Below are 23826 nucleotides of genomic sequence, written 5' to 3'. Positions count from 1 at the left end.
ACCTGGGTATATCGGATACTTCTATCAGTATGGAATGAAAACAAAATGTACGAGTTTTAGGTGGTGCGCGATGAAGCCATTGTTCTTGATTTGAGCTGATGTTAAATACAAATTTACTTATTAAATATAAAGAGTTACACCATGACTGACTTCCGCGGGAGGGTTATTTGATGGTCTTCGAATTGACTCTCGGTCCTGCGTCTTTCGGTGTTGGTCAGTTCTTGGGGATCTTCCGGTTGCACAGTTGCACGCCAGCGAAGAAATAAAACCGTGCCACAGAGGGCCAAAAGCACGGCGGCCACTATGGTAAGAGGCTTGAAGTAAAAGTAGTTTGAACGTAAGTTTTTATCTTGAAAGTGTGTTGTTCATCTTTCTGTCTATTACTTCAGGAACTTTTTGAATGGCCTGCAGCGAATGTGAGCATTGAGTCATTGTAATAACGGAAACGATGAGCAAGATAAAGAAAACGACGTAAGATATCGCCAACACCGTGATGTGTTGTGTTTTTAGGCTCGTTTCAGACTTTACTAAATCCAATGCGTAGCAGGAGTAGGAAACCATCGTGAATACAGCGCTTCCGGTGGTAACCGTGATATAAGTGGCCGCCCTGGTATTATTTAAATGGCACTATTAGGTTTTAGCAGTTAGATAGTTTCTAGCTACCTTCATGCAGTACTCACCAAACTTTTGATTCGCTGCAATCGCCGGCAGTGATGAAAATCATCCCGGCAATGACCATGCATAGCTAAACAATAGTGCCACACTTTAATCGAAAAAAGGAAATTCTTTACAATTTACTATGCTTCAACTGTTCTTACCAATGATACTATTTTTGTCACGCCAATGGGTGAAAGCACAAACTCTGCTCCAGACAGCATTTCAAAAAAACACACCAATTGGTCTGAAATGCAAAAATGATTTTATTTTATTTAAATATTAAGCTCCATCCTACCACAAGTGTATGTCAATTGTAACGAACTTGGTGGAAGAACTACTAGCCTGTCGGAAACCGTTTTTTGTGTGGAGCCAATCCGTCAATCGAAAGAGGAGAAAAATTGAAATGACGATCATCTGTATCGATAAGACACAGAACATTGCTCTAGATAGTGGCAGACACTCTAATTGATTTCTATCTGCTTGTTGGAGGAGTGATAAGATCCTCTAGGTAACACGTGGCAATAACGAAAAGTACTTCAATTTTCATCGAACACCGACGCCTTTATACCGCGGACTGGCACACTCAATGAGAAGAAGGAGGAAGTACAAGACATGGTAGCATAGGTGCCGCAAATAGCTGTTTCTGATTATTTATTATTGGTGAATCTTAGCTTAAGCTTGAAAGTATGCTATTCTACCCCTATCGTTTGAAACCGTATTTTTTTCGTTCATAGAATAGATCAGTCTTTGAGCTGCCAAGATTCACAATCTTTGGGCATCCGTCGCGCTGTTGGAAGGGAAATGAGACAAATTAGCATGTTGGTTCCATTTTGATTTCCGATAATCCGGCATATATGACTTACGTCTTTTTCCTGAATCGTACACTCTTTACAGTAGTATGCATCAGATACGCCTGGACCGCCGCAAATGACGCATCGACCCTGGTACGAACCGTAGTTGCACTCATCACAAATTCTTACCAAAGTGCATGGCCGGACATACGAATCGCAGATGACACACTTTCCGTCGCATTTTTCACACAACCGTCCAATAGCTGGAAAGAAAAGAGCGTGAGCGTGGGTTTCGTTTTTGGTCAAACGTATTAAATATTTCAGAACCTACCGACGCCCGGTTGTTTCCGGCAAAATATCAGATCTGGATGATGCTTGGCCATTGTGCGTACAGCGAAAATCGAGCACGAGAAAGCGCGTTTTGTTTGTTTACAGTTTGCAATTAGTTTTCTTTTGCTTCATAAAAATGTTTGACGTTTTGCTTAAACCGGTAAATCGAACGTCAAACTACTTTGACGTTTGACAATTCATCAAAGTGCCGGTGTTTGGAAATCCCACATGTGGAAATGTTCTAGGAAGCTTTGTTGGTAGGCATATCAATAAATTCTGTGTCCGCATATCCGAAAACCGCAGGTAGTTTGAAACAGCCACAACGAATGACCCACTGCTAAGAATTTTATATTTCACAGACGACGTCCTCATCATGACCGAAATGATAAAAGTCGGTGACTATGTGATAGTCCAGCGTCAAAAGTATACAAAGCTGCTAAAGTTCGGCAACCTCAATACGATCGTGAACCTGGGTAAAGATCAGATCGAGCTACGGCTAGCAGAAAATCAGCCTTACAATACGACGTTCCATTTGGTACCGAAGCAGGAACGTGGTAAGCGTCTTTACACTCTGGACCCACTTTCGACGCCGTCTGAAATACGCAACCTGAAGGAGTTGTTGATCAAGGAAAGTGGAAGCGATAATCGGAACATCGTTGATGATCGGCAGTCACAGACATTGTCGACGGACGAAATTTTAAAGCTACGCGAAGAGTGCGAATCTTCGTCGGAGGTGATCGGAAAGCTAGTGGAAAATTCGAAAAGTTTCGCCACGAAAACAGAGTACTCACAGGAAAAATATCTCAAGCGAAAAGAAAAAAAGTATTTCGAATACGTAACGTTGCGCCGACCTTCGATTCGGCTGCTGGCCGATGTCTATTGGCGGCTGGATCCCGAGAAAGTGCTTGGTGTACGTTTTGATACGCTGTCGCAAATTGTTTCGTACAGTGGTGTGTGCAGTGTTGGCAATTATCTACTGTACGAATCGGGAACCAATGGCTTACTACCAGCCGCTCTTTTGAACTCGATCGGCACAGCAAGTACTGCGAAACTGGTCCATTGTCATCCGGGCAATGTAGCCCAAAAGCAAGCACTGTTGGCGATGGATTTCCCTGCCGACCAGCAGAAGCGCTGCGTTTCGGTGAACATCTACTCCGTTTTGCGGAATTACTATCAGGACGACGATACCGTGCTAAAAGCTGGAAATGGAAATGTCGAATCGCAGGAGAAAAATGATAATGAAACCGTTAGCAACGTAGCGGAGCCTGTCGAAAATTCTGAGACCGACAACGGTACCGCCAAGCGCAAATTGGTGGAAACTAACGAAGGATTCGAACCGGAAGCAAAGCAACTGAAGTTGGAAGAAAAGCAAAAGCAGTCGTGGGAAGTTGAAAATGAAGCGGCTGCTGAAATCATGAAGGAAAAGTTTGATTCCCTCGTAATTGTCGCGAAGGAACATCCGTACAGTATTTTAAAGGCACTGCTACCGTTCGTAAAGGCCAGTCGGCCCATCGTGATCTTCAGTACGTCGAGAGAGATCCTCACAGAGTGCTACGTGGAGATGAAAGCGGAAGCTGCCGTCACGTATCTGCGCATTACGTCCAATTGGCTGAGACAGTATCAGATACTACCAAATCGTACCCATCCAGATGTCACAATGTCCGGGTGCGGCGGATACCTCCTGACGGGGTATACGATTGGATAGAAATCGATTACTTTTTTAAATTTTCAAACAATATTTGCATATTCTTACGAATAAACCACAACCGGAAAGTCGAAGATTTGAGTAGAATTTCATTTCTGGTCCGAATAAGCGTGTCGAATAAATACGGCCCAGTCCGTTCTTCTAAGATTAAGAAAAAAACATGTCGAACTCTGAGTCTAGTCTAGAAAATTGGTGTCACAAGTCCAGAAAAATTATGTAAGTGTCGGAACAAGGAACAAATTACTATGTATGATTACATGAGGCTACGTTGTTGAACACACAAATTTTTGACCGCAATAGGTTTCAATATTGTCCCACTGTGGTGCAGCGGGTGTCAACAAGACTTGGAATTTGTTTTCCTCATCGAAACCGGTAGTAAAGATACTTCTTCGACCTTGCATTTGCCAATGAATCGTTACTTAATCAATCTTTCGTACATTGGTTCCCGGTTTCGGTAAGATTACCATTCAATTGTCAGCTCACCAGGCTGCAAGACATTATCTTGCGAAGCTCTTCGGTGTGATACTCTGTGTTGGATTTGCAGTGGGATTCAACGAACGATCGACAAAACGGTGGGTCAGTTTCAAGATCCGCACACCGTACAAGGAGTTATTGAGGAAGCACTGCTCAAGTTAAGGCCTGTGAACGTACCAACGTTAAAGCTTTCTAGTCGGTAAGTAGAGGATCAAGATCTGCCATCGTGCAAATTTACGACTATCGGCGATGCTTTGTTTGCAGTACGGACACGGGAGTTCATGCCTTCCACAACACAGTTCACGTCGACCTACAGCGGCCGAATGGCAAACCGTACGATGAGGACAAAATTACCAAAGTTCTCAACCGTACTTTCGAACGCGACGCTATCTCGTTGCGTATCCTCAGCACAGTGCATGTTCCAGATACGTTTCACGCGCGAATCTGCGCCAAATCACGCACCTATCTTTACCGGGTGGCGGTGCTGAAACCCGAGTTTCATGACCACAATCAACATCCTCACACGCAATTCATTCCCATCGAGGAACACGATCGGTGCTTCTTTATTGGGTAAATTACTTTTGTTGGCCGCGCTCTGGTGTGCGATTACTTAATGGACCCGTCCACCTACCGCTTGCTTGCAGACATCCTCGGTTCGATATTGGAACATTTGAACGCGTTGCACGAACGTTCGCAGGAATGCACGATTTTCGGACCTTTATGGCCGTTGCACGGGGAAATCCTCGCCAACGGGAAGCGATGCACTCGGTGCGCAGCATTGAGAGCATTACTGTTGGCCGGGGACAATCGACGGCATCTGGGTGTAATCGCGAACTAGCGGAACGATTGTATGACTATTGGGATGTGTATATCCGTGGCCGCTCTTTTCTGTACCGACAGGTGAGCCGAGGCTCGCTCGTGCAAAAACTAAGACGACCAAGACGTGGCTCAATACAGCTTTACTACATACAGGCTTTCCTTTTTCATCTGTTCAGGTTCGCCGTATGGTAGGCGCATGGACCGCGGCTGCAGAAGGACGTATTAGTGAGAGAGATGTTTACCACATGCTGACTGTTCCTTCGCAAAATTCGTGGTGCTCCAACGTTGTCGTCGCGCCAGCCCACGGACTGTACCTTTGTCGCGTAGATTACGATCCGAAAGATCTTAGTTTTGGTCCGGAACATGAGCAGCTTTCTCGAACAGTTGCGCAACCGCAAGACGGACTTGCAGCGAACGGAAACCACGGTTACGTATATGGACGGTAGCCGGAAGATCTTTCGGCACGGTCTCGAGATAGATGCACCACCCCGACTCGGGTTTATCGTGGATACTAGCCCGGATCAGGTGCCAGCGTGCATCGTGCGCGAGTTCCTCTACCTCGGGTCACAGGATTGCGTTCGCTTAGAGGTACTTCAAAAGTACGGAATTACCCACGTGCTGAGCGTTGGTATAGAAATGCCTGCTTTATGCGAAAACGACAGTGAAAGAGAAGCTCTGAAGGTACATGGAAAGTTTGTCGACTGTCTGGATCTACCGGAAACTTGCTTACGGGAGGTACTTGTGGCGTCTAATGCTTTCATCCATGAGTGTTGGGAGCAACGAGGACGCGTGCTTGTGCACTGCAATGCGGGTGTTTCGCGATCACCTGCCATCGTTATCGGCTATCTGATGCTGCAGTGTGATCAATCCTTTCTGCAGGCGTTCGGAGCGGTTAAAAGCAAACGTCCTTGCGTGCAGCCGAACGTGGGCTTTATTCGGCAACTAAAGCAACTGGAGCAGCGCATATAGACCTTATGATAGAAGCTTTTTTTTCAGCTCGTAATCTGAATACAATGAGTATAGTTCGCAGGCCTTTTCATTGTCGCTTTCTTAGTCTACCAAGAATAGGAATTACAGTTATTTTTATTTTCATTGACAAAGTCACCAAATTAATGTTAATGATAGTACCAGAATGCAGTATAATTAAATTAGTTTTTTAACAAAAAAATGAATAACAAAACGATCATTACACGACATATTGCAAAATTGAATGAAATTTCATTAAAATCATTGAACATATTTGACCATAAGTAGTTCCTCGTTCGCCATAATGAATTTCTTTTCACGTATCATTTGGCTCTTTACTGCCTGGAACGGCTGCTTATCACTACCAGTTGCATATGCGGTAAAGAGTGTACGAATAAAACCTTAATCTCCCCTAACGGTGCAAATGGTGTCCGCAGGGAATGCTACGCTTTTCCTTTCTCGACACTGAGTGTAAAATTGTCACCTTTACAGTATGAGTAAATTCTCATCGTCACGGCCGTCCTCATCTTCCGCCTCGTTAGCGTACGCGGGGCGGCTGAGATCGATCAAATTGTGACCTTGCTCGGGTCGTAAGTTGTCCCGATCACTGAGCCTCTCGTCTTCGTCATCATCGCTGCTACTGCTGGTACTGCTATTAATGCTAAAGCTTGTGTCAGTAGTGTGAAGGTTCAGCTCATCTGGTTCAGCAATCCCCGTGTTTTCCCCTTCCGGTTGACTAATGTTATCTGCCGTTTCGACGATCTCATCAACCGCGGAATCACGTACTTGCGAGGGCATGGTTTCTGCAGCCGCGGAAGTGGAAGCTCCTTCATTGAGATTCATTTCCATAAGAGCGGAAGACAGCTCGTGTACGTCGGACGTACTGATGGGTGGCTGTGTCGCGACGGTTTCGAGCCGCAACCCGGCGACTCCTTTTTTCGGAATCGTCACTAGGTCGCGCTTGACACGTCGAATGCGCGAATAATCGTTCTGCCGGATTTGGCATTTGTGCTCAAAGTTGACGATGTACACAAAGCCGGCAACGAGAATCTTGCAACTCTTTTCAAACGATGCGTAAGCTTCCTCCAGCTCTTGGCTAGTGCGCTCGTCGTACTGCCACCACCCGTTACGACCCTCATAGTACCACTGGTACTGATTTGTTTCCGAAGAGCTAGTAGCCGCCCGTTCGATCTCCTCAACGCCATTTACGAGCTGCGGGTGGTCAAGGTAGGTCAGCGGAATATCACATCGACAGAGTGCACAGCGGAGGTTTTTAAATGCCACACCCTATGCACGAATAAAAATAATGATGTCAATCGGCATTTGCTGAACAGAGAGGCAATTTTGCAAATTGAAGGTACCTTTACACAGAGGAAGCAAAAGATGTGGCCACACGGCAGCCGAACGGGGTGCACGCACGTTTGTAAGCACACCGGACATTCCAGTTGCGTGTCTGAAATAAGGAATAAGGGATGATGGGTTTTACAAAAGCGAACTTTACCTAAGTAGTCCCAGCACGTCAGTGACCTCCGAAGATAAATAACCAATCTTACCATTAGTCGTCATTGTATCGGGTTTTTTCGGTTGTTCTTCGCTTTCACCATCATCCGAGCGGGCAGAAGTTGAAGCATTTGAATCTAGTGATTCAGCCATTTCCCTATACAGCCAATTGGACGCAGCTATCAATGGTGGCTGGGAAACTACAAACACTTGATGGCGGAAGCGAATTTCCAACCTTGTGTACGCAACAAAACAGGGAACAGATGGGTTTGACGTCTCGATGAGAAAGCGAACTGCTGGAAAATGCGTAATATTACAAGTGCTCGAAAACTGAGCGAACAACAAAGGCTGTCCGAATTCGACTGTCGGAGTTTTTTTTTAAGTAATGGCGTTCACGGTTTCGTGGACGTTCTTTCGAAGTTTTACATAAAAACACATTGTATTCGTTGTCGCTCAACGGTTTGGTTTTCTCTTTTATAATAAAGGTAAATACATTTGATGCATTTTCGATCGTCCCGGTTAAGCAAAGAACCGTTCGCGGGGAAGTCACACTGTTTCCGAATGGGTTCCGAACGTTTTAAACGAGGGGCCAGTAATTTATTCGCCAGTACCGATTTGAAACACGCGTCCGTCCTTCATATGTTTTCAGTTTTTGTGGTGAATTTCCAAATCGCTCGCGTTGAGCACTGTTGCCGCGTGGAACAAAAATCTTTATCTATGTTATTGCGCGCGTCTTTTGCATATGATAACATTTCCCTTCTCCAGTTTTCGTCTTTCTTCGTTTACAGTTTTGCTGAGTTTCGGACAGTCACTAGATGTAGTGTGTGTATATCAATAAATTATAATAAAGTATCATAAGTATAAGTATTTAAAGGTATAATTTAGCAAAATTAACTCATTCATCACGTTTTCGCTTCCGGCTGCATGGAGTTTTCTGCCTGTTGTTTGACTGCTACTACAATTGCACGAGCAGTTCCGAAACTTTTCACTTAGAAGATTTCCTTAAACAATGATGTTCCCATTAGGCCAACATAAAACCATCGTTTGACTGCGAGTCATGCATTAATTATAGTTTTAGTATTTCGTAATTTGTTGCTCTTCTTTTCGAGGGAGTGGTTTCGTTAGTTTTCTTTTTCGAATAATAATTGTTCGCCATTGTGTCGGTTCACGTCACGTTCCGGTGTAAAGTTTGGAGATTAAGCAGAAATGTTCTTTTTTTAGGGAACATACTTTTGTTGTCAACTGGATTTTGCCGAATCATTTGTGGCACTTCATACATATGAAGCGGGCATCAATCTTCAATTAGTGTTACGGGACAGCAAGTCACCTAGCTTCGAGTGCAGGTGCTGTTTCTACTCTGTAAGATTTCTTAAGCTCATGGGTCGCAAAATCAGCAATATCTTGGAGAGCGTGAAGATTATAGTTTAAGATCCGAAAAGTGCATGCTTATGAGTGTTTCAGTTTATGTGTGGATTAGTTAATATCGCAGTGGTCGCATGCTGCTGTTAACCGTTAACTATGTGCCCTCCTATCACTCTTCGCCGTGTGGCGCTTGCGATGAAAGCCTTTCAAGTAAACGATGTTGTGGTTTAATAATCTCGTATCAAACCATACTGCTGGCGCTAGACCCCCCAACGGGGGCGGGGATTAGAAACACATTTGAAACGAAATCCATTTAACATAGTTCAGACGGCAATTTCGTTTCAATCTTTGTTCCTTGTGTTCAATCAAGACGAAGAAAGGGGGCAAATTCCACTGTATTGCATGTTAGAAGGGATATTGCATCTTAACATTTTCAACATCTTAGAGCACTTATGCCACACATCAGCAGTTTGCATGCTTGTTAAATCTTAACCACAAATATTGACGAACAAGCTGTCCATATGGTATTCGAGATAATCAAATTAACTGCTTCAGGTTTTTTTCAGCGCTGGTGATGTGGACAACAGAAAACACTGCTGGAAACATGGTTGTAGAAAACGCTTAAACGGAAAAAATATGAAGAAATAAAACGAGTGCCTACGAAAGGTATTCTCTTCTCCGGTTGATCATTAGATTGGGTTTAAGTGTTTGGAGTCGGTGGAGGTGATGGGGCTGTGGTGGGTTCCGCATCACCCTCGGCGGGTGTTGGCGATGACGACGACGTCTGCTGCTCTTCCTGGTCACCGGTGGCCACCGCTTCGGTTTCGCCGCTGTTATTTGCCGTCGGTGTCGTGGAAGTGGCCGGTTCCTCAGTCGTCCCATCGGTGGTCGGTTCGAGCGTGGACCCGTCATCGCCGTGCTCGGAGATAATTGGTGGTGCAGAAGTGGGACAGCGGTGCTTCGAGTGACGCAGCTGCTGCAGGTATGTTCGCTGGGTTGGCTTGTGAAGCGCCAGCTGGGATAATGCTTCCTCGATCGAGAACCACTGGCGCTTGCGGCCGATTGTTTTCGAGTCTTCCCACTCTTCCAGTTCCTGCGTAACGACCATTACGAACACCTCCGTACGGTGCATGTGCTCGCTGTTCTGTTTGGGACGGAAAAGGAGGACAGAAGACTAAAACAGACTCCATACCAAGCGGAGCACGGGTTGTGCTGATAAGGGTGTCATTTTTGCGGTTGCGAAAACTTCTCTCGTTCGTTGGGCGTACCTCAAAAATACCAAGACAACGGCCAAGGTCACCCATGACGCCGGCTTCCTCCAATACTTCTCTGGCAGCCGTCAATGAAGCTTCCTCTTCCGGCTCGACGCCACCGCCCGGCACAATCCATAGTTCCGGTCGTCTGGACGACGTGACTAATAAAACCTGCAATGCGCACAGGGTTATCGATTAGTAAGCACCGGAGATCAACAATTTGCATACTTCATTCTCGGGGCAATGATAGTTATAAAATGAAGAACGTTCAAATTAACCTACTTCCGCTTCGGCCTCTGATCGCACACATATGCACGCTGCTCTGCGGCGGTAGCCTTCCTTATCGTAGATTCTGGTGGAGTTGGGTTTCTCCTTCACCATTTTCTCGGTTGTGACAGACGCGTGCTCTTCGGTGACGATATTTTTATTTCTGAAACGACAAGGAAAATAAACTATAAATGTATTTGCAACATACAACATAAAGCTAGAAGAAGAAGCGATTAATAACATCACACATTGGCACGATCGTTCGTTTGGGGGACGCCCGGACGATGTGTTGACATTGTGCTGCCAATACAAGTACGGCAATCATCTAGCAGCCATAAAACGAATTATACCACGCTCCTTCTCGTTTGTGGCCCTCTCTGCACCCTTTCAACCACCAGAAGCTTATTACTCCCAGTCCTTGAGGCCTTGTTGAGCGGTCGCGCGTCTAGCAGGCGGAAACGACAAAGTTGTTGATAACAACCGAGAACTACTACGATTGATACGGTTAGCAGCAAGGAGAGAGAGGGAGAGTCGACGAGTCGCAAAATGTTTGCAAACATAAACCAACAACCGTTTTTACGTTCGATCACCAAACATCGATCGAACCGTGCCAAACAATGGCACAGAAAACAAATAGAAAAAGTAAACCCCAATATAAAATTTAATTTATGTTCATTGTAGAAGCTCTAACGGTGCCTATTGGTGCGGCGGCGATCGCGGCGGTAGCGGTAACGGTCGTCATACATTAGGAAGTTTCTTCTTCGCCCTGTCCTAAAAATAGCACCCATGCTGCCCACAACGGGCGAAAAAAACGAGGCAAAAATACACTCTTAATAGGTTCCGAATCTTCATTAACCGTGGGCCGTGTGTCTAGTGTGCGCGTTTTCTGTCTTTCTCGGAGCTTGGTCGCTCTTTTCGATCAATAGCGGTCGTCTACGACCGAGAGAGGGGCAGGGGCCATGAAGCTTGTCCGTCAACGACAAACGCGAGTGTCCTGCCTGCTTCGCATGCCGCTGGCGTGGCCAGTGACAGGACGATGATAATCGAAGCAAACATCCGACGCCGTCGAGAATATCAGTGTTTTTCTACGCGGCTCGCTACCGCACCACCACCAAGCAGCAGAGCAGCCGGCGTGTAACAGGTGTCGCTGGCCGTCGGTGTCGTGTGGGGCTCATTCCACACCATTTCGTATGCCGCCATCTATGCCGGGTGTCGTCGTCTATGTTACTAACGTAACAGATACTAGGCGTACTATGAGCATGTTGTTCTATGGTTTGTTGGGTCTGATGGGACGGAAAAGCGCGGTGGAAGGGAAAGACAAGATGAGGTTTCCCCTTTACCGGCGCGCAGTCTTGCGAAGATGCCGCCGGCCGCCGTATAATGGTGTGTCTCCGGGGTCAAGTCAAGCTCCGGGAATAGTATTTGCCATTTTCGACAGGTCGTCAAAGGCGTGCGATGTCAGGCACGATGGAGGGAAACACAAGTCATGTGCCTCTCATTACGTGCGTGAAGAAATAACAAATGAAAAAAAAACATTCACGCGAAAGTGTGGGCGAGGTGCGCTGCTCGGTGCCAAACGGCCCGAGACACAAAGTAGCCATCGCTTGCGTTTGGAAATTGCGTACAATTTGTTTGGGTAATACTTTTCTTTTTTGGGGTCATGGCAACCATGTTCGCTGATTGTTTCGGGCCCCTTCCCGTCGGTCCCGTCCTAGTATCATCTGTTGCATTGGTAATTGCCGAATAACTCGGCAAAAGGGCAGAACGATGTGTTCATACCTTCCGTTCCGGCAATTTTCTGTAATTCCGGAGCGATCAGCAAAAGAACGTTGGTAAGTAATTCCGAGCAAACAAAACAACCCGTTAGCTCGATACTTCTGCTCCTGCGGCTCCTGCGGTGCTCGTGCTTCACTCCTCGGTATCCTTGCGCCGTTGGGCCAGCTTCGATTGGATATGCTTCGCGATTGTTGTTGGCTCCCGCAGCATTCGCCTACTCGCGTTTCTCTACAACAACACTCCACACGCACTTTTCACGCACACTGCCACAACATGTGAACCACTAGAGACAAACACACACAGACACATGCACACACACACATACATCCAGGCAAACACACATTCACTTTTTACGCAACGAACATACACATTTCCGCGTTACACACACACACACACCCACATTCATTCGCGCACGCACGTTGCCGGTGGTTCCGATCCTTGCTTCTCGTAGTCTTCGTCTTCGTCGCCGTCGTCGTCGTCACCGCCGTCGCGGTGCGTCCTTCCCTTCTCGTCTCTTCCGGGCTCACTCGACTACCTCGTTCACCTGCCGAGCCGACGGCCAAAGGTGAGCTAGCTGAGGGTGAAGCGGAGGCGGTGGCTACGATTGCACAAGGAACCCGGTTCGGTTACTTCCATCGTTGCGGCACACGGTGAATTTGGCTTTCCCACGGCGTCGAAAGGTTTTCTGCGCGTCCTGAGCGTTTCACTCCCGAGTTCAAATGGGTCCGAGCTCAACAACACCACGCACTCATCTCTGGGATGATGGCTTCCTGCGTCGGATTTCCAGCTTGCATGTGTTGCCACCAGCTGCTCGGTTTGAAGGACAGGTTAAGGGTTAAGGGTTTTTTTTACAGTAGGCGGCGTAGCGGCAAATTTCGTGTGGCACCGGAACCGGAACCGGTCGTTTACAGGCGTTCACTGGGGTGGGGGTCTTCGCGCACACAAAACGTAAGCACTCCGTTGAGTTTGGGATGTGGTTGGTGGACCGGGAGCTAACAAAATAGACACAGACGATGGCGAAGGCAGCGGATACCACCGATAATAATTTGGACGTCGACACAGTGCTCTGAGGCTGCACGCACAAAAAAAAAACGCAAAAGTAGAAAACGAAAGTGTCAAGTTTGACAGTTGGCGGATTGGCGAATTTCTAGCCAGCGTGCGTAAGTCGAGCAGTTTTGTTCGCTGCTGTGCTCGAATCGGTTGGATTTGCAAAAAAGCCGTTGTGGCGCGCGTGGCTGTCGGAGTTTCAAATGCCAGCACTCTAGTCGAGCAGTTGCAGGCAAGTTCGTGGATTGCATGCGGTTTCCGTTGGCACAATGGGACGATGGAGGCGCCAAAATTGTAACACAATAAAGTTTTCTAGTTCATGTCACTCGAAAGAAATATAAACGTATGGAAGTGAGCCAATACTGCACCAATGCAGTGGTAGGTGTTTTTCATACTCCTTTCGTTTTAGCTGTCCGTGATTGTGGTCTATTTTCTTTAAGTGAATGAAAAAAGATCTCGTAACAAAAGAGGAAGAAACAAACAGTTTAATTAAATTCTAATTTGTAACAAAAACCAAATGTTTATCGCGCTTCAGTTCCGGCAGAACAAAACGGTGCGTCGGATGCAGAATTGATCTGTTTGTGTTAGTTTTTTGCGTCCTCGACAGCAACCAGGCGCCTCCACCGCATATCGGATGTGTCTCACCGTGCGCCGTTTCATAAATCCTACCCTAAGCATGCTGGGTGGTGGGCTTCCCTTCGCACAGCACATCGTTCTATCCACCGCCATCCATTTCTTCACCGCTCCACTTGCCTTGACGGTGGCGTGGATAATCGCTGCGCCGGCTAACGGTGCGTGACGGTCGCGCAGACTCTCGTGGAACTCTCGCCCGCTCCCAGAACGCCACATTAGCAGCCACTAGCTACGCATTTGGTCTTAAATGAGACATTTAAAATCAGCAATTTAACGTGAATTATGTTACGATTGCGTTCGCAATGTAATTAAGTGACATTACAAACCCCCAGCCGCCCGCTGCCAGGCGGCTAGTTTATTTATTTTCTAATTAAATCGGACACCTTCGCTCGTCTCCCGACCGTCGGAGGTTTCGCTGGTGTCTTGGTTAAGGTCAGGGTAGGCTCGGCCCGATCGTCCTCCCACCGCCGGTGCTAGGAATCGGGCAGACAGCGGCCGTGACAGGTACAGTTGGTACAGCAACGACGGAAGCGACGTGCGAGTTCGATGTATTCGATGTTTAGCTCGCGAGCACTATGAGCCGTGTGATTTCATCCACTCCAGAGCGGCACCGCCCATCATCATCATCATCACCATCGCGTCGCCGGGTGCTGGCCGTCCGAACATTAAGACTTTAGAGAGTGCGTCATGCGTGTTTGCATAATTATGCGCCTGCCGTAGCGCATAACGGGTGCGCGGGACTGTGAAAGATTGTCCCCGCTGCCGGGGACAGACGAAATCGACGAAAAGCGTCAGTCTTCACAGGGGCCCAGGTCCTGGAAGGTATGGAGTGTTAATTATAAGTTTATCAGGGCGGCGGCGACGGCGGGTGTGCTCCGGCTCGCCGACCGAAACGACTGAATGTCAATTTTTGTGGCGTTTTAATATCACCCATTCGTGGGCGCTGGGGCCAGCGGCCGTTTGGCGGTTGGATTAATTGCATCGAAAATATGTTTACAAGTGCATCTATCGCAGCGACCCGCACGGCGCAGCTTGGATGGACACTTTGGGGCCATACGGAGCCGAACCGAGCACCGTGTGGGTGCACCGACCGACGGGCACCGGTCGGTTCGTTGGCAGACATTTTTGGACGGACGCCGTACAGCACGTTAATTGCCTGGCACACTCATCAAATGTCACCTTGCTGCTACCGCACACGAGGCCCGGGTGGTGGCCCTTGCTTTGGTGGATCCTTTCAATTCGATTTATGTGCACACCGGCCCAGTGCGCCCTCGCCGCGTTCGGCTAATCGCTTATGTCTGACCCAGAAAAGCGAGGGTGTCACCGCGGTGTCGGTGTCGTAATTAGACGCACGCTGTTAGCTGCAAGATTTATTCGACGTCGCTACGGGACGGGAGTATCATTGTGCATAATTCATTATGCACGCACGAAGACCCGATCTCTGGCAGTCCCCGATCTCGGGTCCGCCATTGCATTTCGATCAGTCAACTCGTAGCTCTATGATTGTGACGTTTAAAGAGCGGTTGGCGCGCAAAAATGTCACTGCGATCTATGCACCCGCATCAAATGAAAGCATAAAACGTTGATTTTACATAAGCCTACAGTCATAACTCATTCCATGGAGCTCGATCAATTGAAATATCCTTGTAGGTAGATCTATGCGCGATCCTTCGCTTACAGGATGATCCATCAAGTGTTTAGATTTTCATTCTGGAAATTGTAAACATTTAGTAAAAAATTTGACATTTGAGCAGAAAATGCAGAAAAATGGGAAATATTTGAAATTTTTAATGTATAAAATAACAACGAATGACTGTTTGGTGCGGTATTTTGGGCTGGCGACCCACCATCTGCCCATTTTGCTTCGAAAATGAAGGAACAGCCGTCGATGGCATACGCCACCGTGAATTAATGACTGTTAGTTTCTTCGACGAAATTGAAGCTGAAAACTTGGACGATATTTGGTTTCAACAGGACGGCGCTATATACCATACAGTGACAGCTACAATCGATGTTTTGGAATCTTCGGATCCAAACACTAGATGGACCATCCTGGATCACTGGACACTTGTGAGCGATTTTATTGATCGTTTGGATCGTGGAACATCAACTAACCCAAGCTTCACTTAAATACTTTGTCATCCGCTAAACCCAAATGAATAGGAAACGATTGAACTGTTAAATTATATGTGGTTTGACAAGGTAATGGCAATTTATTCAGAATCATTTCGGTTTGTGTGTTTATGGATTCAAAGGTTTCCTTTTTCAATAATCGAAATGCAGTTCTGGTTGTATTTAAAACAAAGCCTAAAATACTAAAATGAGAATCAATTTTAGAATTCAATCAATTGCGCTGAGCGAACTGAAATCTGGCTCTAAGACAATTGATTTAAAATAATGAATCATCTCCGTCATGCATCTACGACGCAAGACTTGACCACCGTCCCGCTGTCTTTTGTTCCCATTTGTCTGACGGCGATTTCGAGGTTAGGAACGGATGCCTTACACTGGGATTCCGGCGCGCACCGACCGGCCCTTCACCCGCGAGCCTTCGATGGCGTCATGTGACGGACAGTGTGCCATTGGACGTTCACTCCGCACCACCGAGAGCCCCGATAGCGATCGTCACTTCGTGCCGAGCGGATTGGAGCAACACCCCCCCGCCGCGACTCATCGCCTCATGTGCACCGGGAATCTGCACACAACTGCAGCGCCATAAATCGTGTCGATGCTATTAATGGGTGTGATGGGCGCAATGTGTAAACTGTCGCGTCAGTGCTGAGTCCGCACGTTGCTATTAACACCACCGCCGCTCCTGCGCGTGTGTGCGCCATTCGTCAGGCGGCAGCATCATCATCATGGCGGCCGCCGCATGGTGGCATCTTCCACTCGATCCGAACGATGACGGCCCCGTGCGGAGCCTTTTCGGTATTGTGGCCGCTGATGGCCGTTTTGCCGTTTCTATTTCGTTATTTATTTTTTGTTGTTGTGCCTTCTTTATTGCCGTGCCCCGCAAAGCGGCGGTTTTTGCGCGGCGCGACCGATCGCGACTGATCGTGTGCGAAGGCGGCCATTCAGCGACATGTTGGGAGTTGGGTGCCGGTCTTGGGGCAGCCGGCACCTGCCCGCTGGTGGCGGGTTGATTTATGTTTATGGCATTTTAAGTGCTTATTTTTGTTACGACACCGCGACGGCGCGACCCGAAAACCCGATCCCCGAGCGCGTCCAGCGTGGCGCACGTGGAAACGGGATCCGTCCGCCCCGGAGGGGGGGTGGGGGGACCCAGCCTGATCGGCCACCTGATGGCGGGCCTTTATCGTACCGGTGCTGCGTTTCCGAAATCCTTTTTGTCCCGCCTGCGAGACGATGGGTCGCCCCAGCCCGATGTCACGGTGATGTGCTTTGATTCGCGTATTAATTTGGGTTTATGTTTTCTCACCGTTGTCCTGTTGTCGTCGCCGAGAGGACAGTATTACTCCCGTAGGTTCGAGGAAGAGGTTTGGAACAAATTGGTTAATCTTGTACAGAGTGGGGAGTAAGTGACCCAAGCGGATCTATCAACGCTGATGCAGTCTTTAGGACGGTGCCCAATTTTTCTTTCATGAAATAATCTTCTTTTGTCTTAGACTGTGCTCCAAATATCAAGTTCTCTCATTTGTTTGATGTTTTAACCCATCTTACCAAGTCATGCGCCCTGGAAACCTTCCGAAGCACTTCCCACGCGACTTCGTCGCAGACTGCTTTTGACCGATGCTGTCGGGAATTGATATTACCCGTGGTTGATATCGATCACCAAACGCCCAACGGCACTCTCAACCTCGGCGACGATACGTGCGGTGCATCATGCACGGCGAACGCATTACCGTCTTTCTGCCCACCTTCGCATCCACCAGACGCCTCCACCGCGATGACCAAAAAAGGGCGCTGCAATCGATCGGCCACGCAGAACGCACCGCCGTGGCCGGGCCACGCTATTAGTCACCAACTGCCGCCTCCTCGAGCGCCAAAGGACACCGGGGACAGCGGTCCCGGTGATGACCCTGCGGTTTCCGGTACGCGCGTCTACGGCCGTCTGGTGTGGGAGTCCGCCGGTTGGCTGGCTGGCTGGCAGACACTTTCGACACCTCCTCACTGTTGGAGAACGACGCACTGCGAAGTGTCTGGAGCATCGGCCCACAAAAAAAAACGCAAACCACTTCGCGGCATCATCCGAAACCAAAAATGAGATCGCAGGCGCATAAGAAAAGAATCGAGTCAAGCAAACGAGCAACCGACGCGAAGGAAGCCTGCCTGGAGCCAGCTGAAAAAAAGGGTACTCCTGAAGGCCTAGAAGCAAAAGGAAAAAAAACCGAACCCCGAGTCTGGGCTGTCAAGAACCGCGACCGCAGCCACGCAGCGGCGATGCATTATTTATGTGCATTTTTCGTGCAGTTGATAAGCAGTGTGGGAGCGTCGCGTTTTTATTGTGCGGAGGTTTCCGACGGGGCCTCGAGCCCGTTGGCGGCCCGACGCCTGTTCTTCTTGTGCGGTTCGCGATGTTCCCGGTTTCTTTTTCGCGAACGGAATTTTTACTTCACTCACAATCGGGCTGATAGTGTGGCAGAGACGACGGCACCGAAGTGTGTGCTGCAGCATCGGATCGTGCGGTGAAAACGTTAGACTCGCAGTGTCTAAAGCGATTTGTTAGATCAGCGGAGGGTAGCTCTTTTTTTTCGATCGCGACATTGTGTGACTGTGAAGGTATTTCCGGCCCGTCTGTAATTGCTCTTCAATCTGAGAGGCTGTCGGCGGAGACAAGGCGCACATCTGTCCCACACTTGGCCGGCACTATTGGATCTGTCACTTTGGGAATGAAATTTCTCGGTTTAATTTATGTACGGGGCCGTCCGGGAATGTCAACACTAAGGAGGGCCTGTGGGATATGTGAGATGGCGGTCACATGAGGTTGTAGTTCAGGATAAGATGAACAGTTTGTTGGTTGATAACGGACTTGAATGTTCTTTTCTCAACATTCGACAACATCGATGAAAATGATTGATAAACGGAAGGGACCATGTCTGATGAATACACCGGGGAAAGCAGCCCTCAGACAAGTGCTTTGATTGTTTTGTGTCCAGGCGCATTGTCATGGAGGCAAGTTACCTTGCTGTTACGATCAATGCATGGTTCAAATTGATCATTTGTTGTCGATCTGTCGATCTGTATAAACGGTTTCACCAGGTTTCAAGAGCTTGTGGTACACCACACTTTTCTGGTCCCATTAGACACACAGCATTGTCTTTTTGCCGAACCGATCTGGTTTTGCAGTCGAAGTTTATGACTTTCCCGGACTGAAGTTTATGACCATTTTTTTTCAGATTATCAAAATGAGTCCACTTCTCAACTCAAATCACGATCTGATGGAGAAATGGCTTCATTTTGTACCTGGTGAGCGGAATTTCACATTTGGTTTTTCGGTTTTCCTGCTGTCTTTCGTTCACTTCAAGTGGCACCCCTTTTTTCAATCTTCTGGATTTTTCCCGGGCCTTAAAACGTAGGGATGTGTGGTATTCACACTCATTTAACTGATCCGCGAGTTGTTGTTGCATTTGCTTGTCATTTTCGTCCAAAAGTTCTTGTAATTCAGCCTCCTCGAACTTTTTTGGAGTCCTCCGCCGCTGTTTGCTTGTGAAATCTAAAGCGCCATGTTTGAACTGCTTAAAGCACTGCGATCTTCCAAGAGCACGATCAGCTTCGATAAAAATTCGATGGGATTCGGTAGCAGTTTCCTTGAGTTCTTGAGCAGAAAACCAATGATGTCCGCATTTCTTACTTTTCCGGCTCAAAAGTGGACATGTGTAAATACCTTCAAACGTTTCGTTTTAAGTTGAAATCCATTGCCAGATGTCAAAACAAGGTAATGTTGCCCAAAAAGCGTAATGAGGGGGACCAAATTGACAGCTAGAGCCATACGTTTACACAATCAAGTTTAATTCACAATCCGGTATTCAATAAATAGTTAAAAAACTTTTCCGCCGCTGCACGTCCTTCTAACGTAGCCGAAGAAGAATTTATTAATAAACGGGGTATAAAAATGTTACTTTCCTTGATAAATTACCTTCAATACCTTGATACGTGATGTGATGCGTATTACGAATCCCACGAATATGAGGACTAATTTACCCATTTAGATTTGCGAACGATATTGGGCGGGTAGGCTAGCACTTGCAAAAAATCTCACCGATATTCTAGACATTCACAACTGGAAACGAATTGACTGCAAGGAACAAATATTGTGAATACGCCACAATGGCGCTCTGCCTAGGTTCGGTTTCAATACTGTATGTATACAAAGATTTTCACACCGCAAATATGTTGCCTTCGAGCATCAGCATAAGTGTCACCGTCAGCGTGCCCCGTTCATCAATAATCGTCCGACCGGTGCCGGCGACCACCGGTTGGCGTCGATCGTGGGAAAAGGAAACGCGCAAACCAGATCAACCCACCGACGCACACGAACACACACAGACACGGTCAATCTGCACTACATCTACCGTGTGTCTCCTACGTTGCCAGACCATCGCTCTGCCAGCCGTAGGCTGGACCGGACGTATGGGTTCGCAAAAGAAACCTAATAAAACGCGCGCGGTTACGCGACGCGCCAATTGCGGGAGTCGGAGTGCGCCGCCGGTCTGGCCCGCGGAGACTGAGACTGGACCTCTGGCTCTGTGGCATCGTCGTCGCCACGCTTCGGCGCTGGGAAGCGCCAACTGCGCGCCGCAAGGACCGGTCCGAACGTGGAACATGATGTTTGAATTACATATAAATAAATTTGCAATCAATGTTGTTTAATGATTGAGAGGACGGCACGGCGGGACACACAGGAAATGGGCCGCAACCTGTCCTGGTGGGGGCCAGAGCCGCCGCCGCCGCCGGAGAGTTTCATTCTGAAAAATCCCCAAAGAATGTTCCTACACCCGCGGCACGGCGTGTGCAGGTAAAAAGTGCAGGCGACTTACGATGCACATGCCGTCGTCGGCCACATCCTGTATATGTATACTGAGAAAAGTGGCCCGAACCAGGGCTCCCCACCTGGCGGCTGGCCTGCACCGAACCGTGGCCGTGGAAGAGACGCCGGCGTCTGGGGCCTTGTTTGTGTCGCAAACCTTGGACTATCGTGTCGTTCATTCAGATAAGTCCTCGCTCGTTCCGCTTCTGAGCCGACGGAGCCAAGCCGACCCAAGGCGGCACGAGGAGTCCCACGGGCCCACGGTGGTGGTTCGTGAAATGTCGCTGACATCTTGGGTGATCGCGAGGCCCACAATGTGGCGCGCTTTGAGGCGCGCACGCCACGATCGGTACGCACGCCTTCGTTGGCCTTCAAGATGGGCGATCCGCGTTAGGGTGGCTCTTAAACTGGTGAAGCTTGGTCGATGGTTGGCTGGTGTGTGTGTTTTTAAACATTTTCAATTTGTTAACTATTTCTATATAATTATTACTATTGTGACAGGACCTATTTAAATGTCATATAACCTCGCCATTTTTCAGTCGAATTTTAAATATCAGCAAGATTCTGAAACGTCAGTCTCTAAAATTTTACTTATGGACCGATTTACTTTAAAACAACGGCCTGAAATTGTAGCATTGTATCAGGTGTACAAATAGAAAACCGCCGTTTTTTCTCATGATTTGAGGCTTTATTGTAAAAAACTCCTTACAAACTCATTCTTCAAAGTAATTGCCATTGTTAGCCACAACTTTTTCCCACAATTTGGGCAGCTTTTAAATTCCTCGTCGGAAAAATTTTTCATCTTTCGACGTGATCCATTCATCGATCCGATTTTTGATGTCCTCGAAAGAACGGAAGCGCTGCTCGGCCAGGTCATGCGTCATCAATCGGAATAAATAGTAGTCTGACGGGGCGATGTCTGGAGAGTAGGGCGGGGGGGTAGTATGTGCCATTTTAATGTTTCCAGGTATATTTTCACGACTTTGGAAACATGTGGTCGAGCGTTGTCGTGAAGAAGAATAACTTTGTCGTGTCTTTCTCAATATTGACGCCGTTTTTCCTTCAACGCTCGACTCAGCCGCATTAGTTGTGTGCGATACAGGGCTCCTGTAATGGTTTCACCTGGTTGCAATAGACAACGCCGAGCTGGTCACACCAAATACAGAGCATCAGCTTCGAGCTATGAATGTTCGGTTTAGCTGTAGATGTTGATGCATGGCCGGGAAGTCCCCCCGATTTTTTATGCTTTGGGTTATCATAGTGTATCCACTTTTCATCCCCGGTCACGATGCGATGTAAAAAACCTTTTTTTTTTGCCGTTCAAGGAGTTGCTCGCAAATGCAAAGGCGCCGTTCGATGTCCCTCGGCTTCAACTCGTGCGGCACCCAATATCCTAGTTTCTGGATCATTCCTAGGGCTTTTAGCCGATGCGATATTGCTTGTTGCGTCACCCCCAATAAGTATGCAAGTTCCTATTGCGTTCGAAAAGCATCTTCTTCCAGCAAAGTTTTCAATTCGGCATGTCCGAACTTTTTCACCGGTCCGGGACGCTCCTTGTCTTGCACGTCATAATCGCCGTTTTTGAACTTGCAAAACCACTCCCGACACGTTTTTTCACTAATGCAGGCTTCACCATAAACTTCTACTATCATTCGATGCGCTTCAGCTGCATTTTTTTTAGTATGAAACGCAAAAAGCAACACTTCCCGCAAATGGCTCTTTTTCGGCTCAAATTGCGCCATGTTCGCACATGAATAACACAAAGCAGAGTGAAAATAAACAATCGAGATTTTGTGGAGTTGTTGACAGATGCCTCAACTGTCATTGCCAGGGTTTTGCATATTTTTATCGTTTAATTTGCAGCTGCTAGCGCCCCCATGGGAAAACGGAGGTTTTCTATTTGTACACCTGATATATTGAAAATAATCTTTCTACTGTGAAAACTGTGCGTGGCTATTGTTACCGAATTTCTTCTTCTTTTTGTGGGGTTATTTGAAGAGTAAGGTGTATGCCAGCCAACCTAAAATCACGGAAGGACTGAAAGCTAACATCAAAGCGGAAATTGCTACTATTATGCCCGAAATGTTCTCAAATACAATGAAAAACTGCCCAAAAACAGTGAAAAATGCCCGCTGTTTTGTGTGTCTAATGGAGACGAGCATTTGACCGATATTGTATTCTAAGTGTATTGTCAATAAACGACATAAACGACATAAATTTTGTTTGGCTGAAAAATGGCGGAGTTATTTAACATTCAAATAGGTCCTGTCACTATGGCGCACATTTATCTCGACAAGTGACAATTATCTGACTATCGTTGAATCCTTAAACAACAAGATTACGATCACGATTCTTGAATTATGATCCAGACGCAGATAATGTCTCAAAGGACGATAAATAAAATGATAGTAATAAAAAGGTGGTTTTAGATCAATTTTATAGTAAAAAGTGATGCTTTATGGGCGCAAGAAGTAACGGTAATGGTAATGTTCCATAAGCGATTAGCATTGTATGCTTTAAAATGCATTCATTGAGACTTCTAAAGAAATCGGAAAGACGAGGTCAGCACTACATCAGTACTCTCTGGTCCATTGTTTTGGCAATGCAATTTGTAAGAATATTTATAAAAGTTTCGATGAATGGAGTACATAAAAGGTATGCAGATGTTCAGTTCCCGATGTCCCGTCGTCCTTCCATTAACGGACCTCGCCCAATTGGCCCACAAAAGCAGAAGCAACTGGCCCAAACGCACCGCTAGAGGTGTTTGCACGCGCACAGCGGTAAAGGATTAAAGGTGGGCTCGGTAATCATGCTGATAAGGCGCACTGGTCGCACCAGGTGAAGGAGCCACCCTACCCCGGCCTGTCGCGTGTTGTTACTGTCCGCTGCCTCTCTCCCTCTCTCTCTCTCTCTGTCGCTCGGTGTCCGCCGTGGCTGCGATGTCAATATATAATAATAAATTAATTCAGTGAAAAAACGAAGTTGATTAATAATTATTTTGATTACCGCTTCGCCTTCGCGTGTGCGTGTGTGTGCAATTGCGCGTGCGCGCGCGCCTTGACGGCCGCCACCGATCGCCACCGATCGCCGCCGATCTCTCCCGCCGGCAGCCATCGCCATCATCCGTCAAACGACGACGCAAAAGGAGTGGCGTCTGCCGCAGCAGCGACTTGCGCGGGCAGCTGGCAACTGTCGCCGGGGCAGCGGCCAGGGCCGAGGGGGAGATGTATCGAACGTATCGATGGCCGGTCCGGGCCG

At 47.5% G+C, this 23826-nt stretch overlaps 6 protein-coding genes across 9 annotated transcripts; 2 read left to right on the top strand and 4 right to left on the bottom strand.

Annotated features, from left to right (window-relative positions):
* Window positions 1-54: 54 nt before the first annotated feature.
* On the bottom strand, window positions 55-1196 carry LOC128273624 (uncharacterized). Its single transcript, XM_053011638.1, has 4 exons — window positions 819-1196; window positions 681-745; window positions 385-607; window positions 55-314 (listed from the first exon to the last, which is right to left on the bottom strand). The coding sequence occupies exons 1-4, from the start codon at window positions 876-878 to the stop codon at window positions 135-137; spliced, it is 528 nt and encodes a 175-aa protein (XP_052867598.1). The 5' UTR covers window positions 879-1196; the 3' UTR covers window positions 55-134.
* A 107-nt stretch (window positions 1197-1303) lies between these two features.
* On the bottom strand, window positions 1304-1860 carry LOC128272181 (PHD finger-like domain-containing protein 5A). Its single transcript, XM_053009935.1, has 3 exons — window positions 1780-1860; window positions 1521-1711; window positions 1304-1444 (listed from the first exon to the last, which is right to left on the bottom strand). Exons 1-3 carry the CDS (start codon window positions 1829-1831, stop codon window positions 1358-1360), a joined length of 330 nt encoding a protein of 109 aa, XP_052865895.1. The 5' UTR covers window positions 1832-1860; the 3' UTR covers window positions 1304-1357.
* Window positions 1861-2010: 150 nt separating this feature from the next.
* Window positions 2011-3483, top strand: LOC128273517 (tRNA (adenine(58)-N(1))-methyltransferase non-catalytic subunit TRM6). The gene is made up of 2 exons (XM_053011498.1): window positions 2011-2081; window positions 2138-3483. Exon 2 carries the CDS (start codon window positions 2152-2154, stop codon window positions 3481-3483), a length of 1332 nt encoding a protein of 443 aa, XP_052867458.1. The 5' UTR covers window positions 2011-2081; window positions 2138-2151.
* Window positions 3484-3859: 376 nt separating this feature from the next.
* On the top strand, window positions 3860-5362 carry LOC128269686 (tRNA pseudouridine synthase-like 1). Its single transcript, XM_053007073.1, has 5 exons — window positions 3860-3937; window positions 4028-4156; window positions 4222-4527; window positions 4602-4857; window positions 4953-5362. The coding sequence occupies exons 1-5, from the start codon at window positions 3891-3893 to the stop codon at window positions 5220-5222; spliced, it is 1008 nt and encodes a 335-aa protein (XP_052863033.1). The 5' UTR covers window positions 3860-3890; the 3' UTR covers window positions 5223-5362.
* A 143-nt stretch (window positions 5363-5505) lies between these two features.
* Window positions 5506-7395, bottom strand: LOC128269687 (E3 ubiquitin-protein ligase rnf146). Its single transcript, XM_053007074.1, has 3 exons — window positions 7296-7395; window positions 7104-7195; window positions 5506-7029 (listed from the first exon to the last, which is right to left on the bottom strand). The coding sequence occupies exons 1-3, from the start codon at window positions 7393-7395 to the stop codon at window positions 6229-6231; spliced, it is 993 nt and encodes a 330-aa protein (XP_052863034.1). The 3' UTR covers window positions 5506-6228.
* Window positions 7396-8590: 1195 nt separating this feature from the next.
* Window positions 8591-12957, bottom strand: LOC128271387 (diphosphoinositol polyphosphate phosphohydrolase 1). Of its 4 annotated transcripts, none has more exons than XM_053008880.1 (4): window positions 11904-12957; window positions 10140-10287; window positions 9873-10028; window positions 8591-9748 (listed from the first exon to the last, which is right to left on the bottom strand). In XM_053008880.1, the coding sequence occupies exons 2-4, from the start codon at window positions 10236-10238 to the stop codon at window positions 9305-9307; spliced, it is 699 nt and encodes a 232-aa protein (XP_052864840.1). In that variant the 5' UTR covers window positions 10239-10287; window positions 11904-12957; the 3' UTR covers window positions 8591-9304. The 4 variants fall into 4 exon arrangements, with proteins under 4 accessions (XP_052864840.1, XP_052864842.1, XP_052864839.1 ...); XM_053008882.1 differs by having other exon boundaries at window positions 12319-12957; XM_053008879.1 differs by lacking the exon at window positions 11904-12957 and adding an exon at window positions 10373-10513.
* Between the last annotated feature and the right edge of the window lie 10869 nt (window positions 12958-23826).

The sequence above is a fragment of the Anopheles cruzii genome, chromosome 3 (assembly GCF_943734635.1).
Source record: "Anopheles cruzii chromosome 3, idAnoCruzAS_RS32_06, whole genome shotgun sequence".
Taxonomy (NCBI): Eukaryota; Metazoa; Arthropoda; class Insecta; order Diptera; family Culicidae; genus Anopheles; species Anopheles cruzii.
This window is presented reverse-complemented; position numbering and strand designations above follow the sequence as displayed.

Excerpts from the sequence above, each read along its gene's own strand:
- LOC128273624 (XM_053011638.1), bottom strand. The coding sequence starts at position 878 with ATGCTGTCTGGAGCAGAGTTTGTGCTTTCACCCATTGGCGTGACAAAA. Across the intron at positions 746-818 it reads TGACAAAAATAGTATCATTG|CTATGCATGGTCATTGCCGG; the intron begins GTAAGAACAGTT and ends ACTATTGTTTAG. Across the intron at positions 608-680 it reads TGCAGCGAATCAAAAGTTTG|GGCGGCCACTTATATCACGG; the intron begins GTGAGTACTGCA and ends AAATAATACCAG.
- LOC128272181 (XM_053009935.1), bottom strand. The coding sequence starts at position 1,831 with ATGGCCAAGCATCATCCAGATCTGATATTTTGCCGGAAACAACCGGGC. Across the intron at positions 1,712-1,779 it reads CCGGAAACAACCGGGCGTCG|CTATTGGACGGTTGTGTGAA; the intron begins GTAGGTTCTGAA and ends TTTTCTTTCCAG. Across the intron at positions 1,445-1,520 it reads GTACGATTCAGGAAAAAGAC|CGCGACGGATGCCCAAAGAT; the intron begins GTAAGTCATATA and ends CCCTTCCAACAG.
- LOC128273517 (XM_053011498.1), top strand. The coding sequence starts at position 2,152 with ATGACCGAAATGATAAAAGTCGGTGACTATGTGATAGTCCAGCGTCAA.
- LOC128269686 (XM_053007073.1), top strand. The coding sequence starts at position 3,891 with ATGAATCGTTACTTAATCAATCTTTCGTACATTGGTTCCCGGTTTCG. Across the intron at positions 3,938-4,027 it reads TACATTGGTTCCCGGTTTCG|TGGGATTCAACGAACGATCG; the intron begins GTAAGATTACCA and ends TTGGATTTGCAG. Across the intron at positions 4,157-4,221 it reads ACGTTAAAGCTTTCTAGTCG|TACGGACACGGGAGTTCATG; the intron begins GTAAGTAGAGGA and ends CTTTGTTTGCAG.
- LOC128269687 (XM_053007074.1), bottom strand. The coding sequence starts at position 7,395 with ATGGCTGAATCACTAGATTCAAATGCTTCAACTTCTGCCCGCTCGGAT. Across the intron at positions 7,196-7,295 it reads CGATACAATGACGACTAATG|ACACGCAACTGGAATGTCCG; the intron begins GTAAGATTGGTT and ends TCCTTATTTCAG. Across the intron at positions 7,030-7,103 it reads TTTGCTTCCTCTGTGTAAAG|GGTGTGGCATTTAAAAACCT; the intron begins GTACCTTCAATT and ends ATTCGTGCATAG.
- LOC128271387 (XM_053008879.1), bottom strand. The coding sequence starts at position 10,449 with ATGATTGCCGTACTTGTATTGGCAGCACAATGTCAACACATCGTCCGG. Across the intron at positions 10,288-10,372 it reads AAACGAACGATCGTGCCAAT|AAATAAAAATATCGTCACCG; the intron begins GTGTGATGTTAT and ends TTGTCGTTTCAG. Across the intron at positions 9,749-9,872 it reads GTTGTCTTGGTATTTTTGAG|AACAGCGAGCACATGCACCG; the intron begins GTACGCCCAACG and ends CGTCCCAAACAG.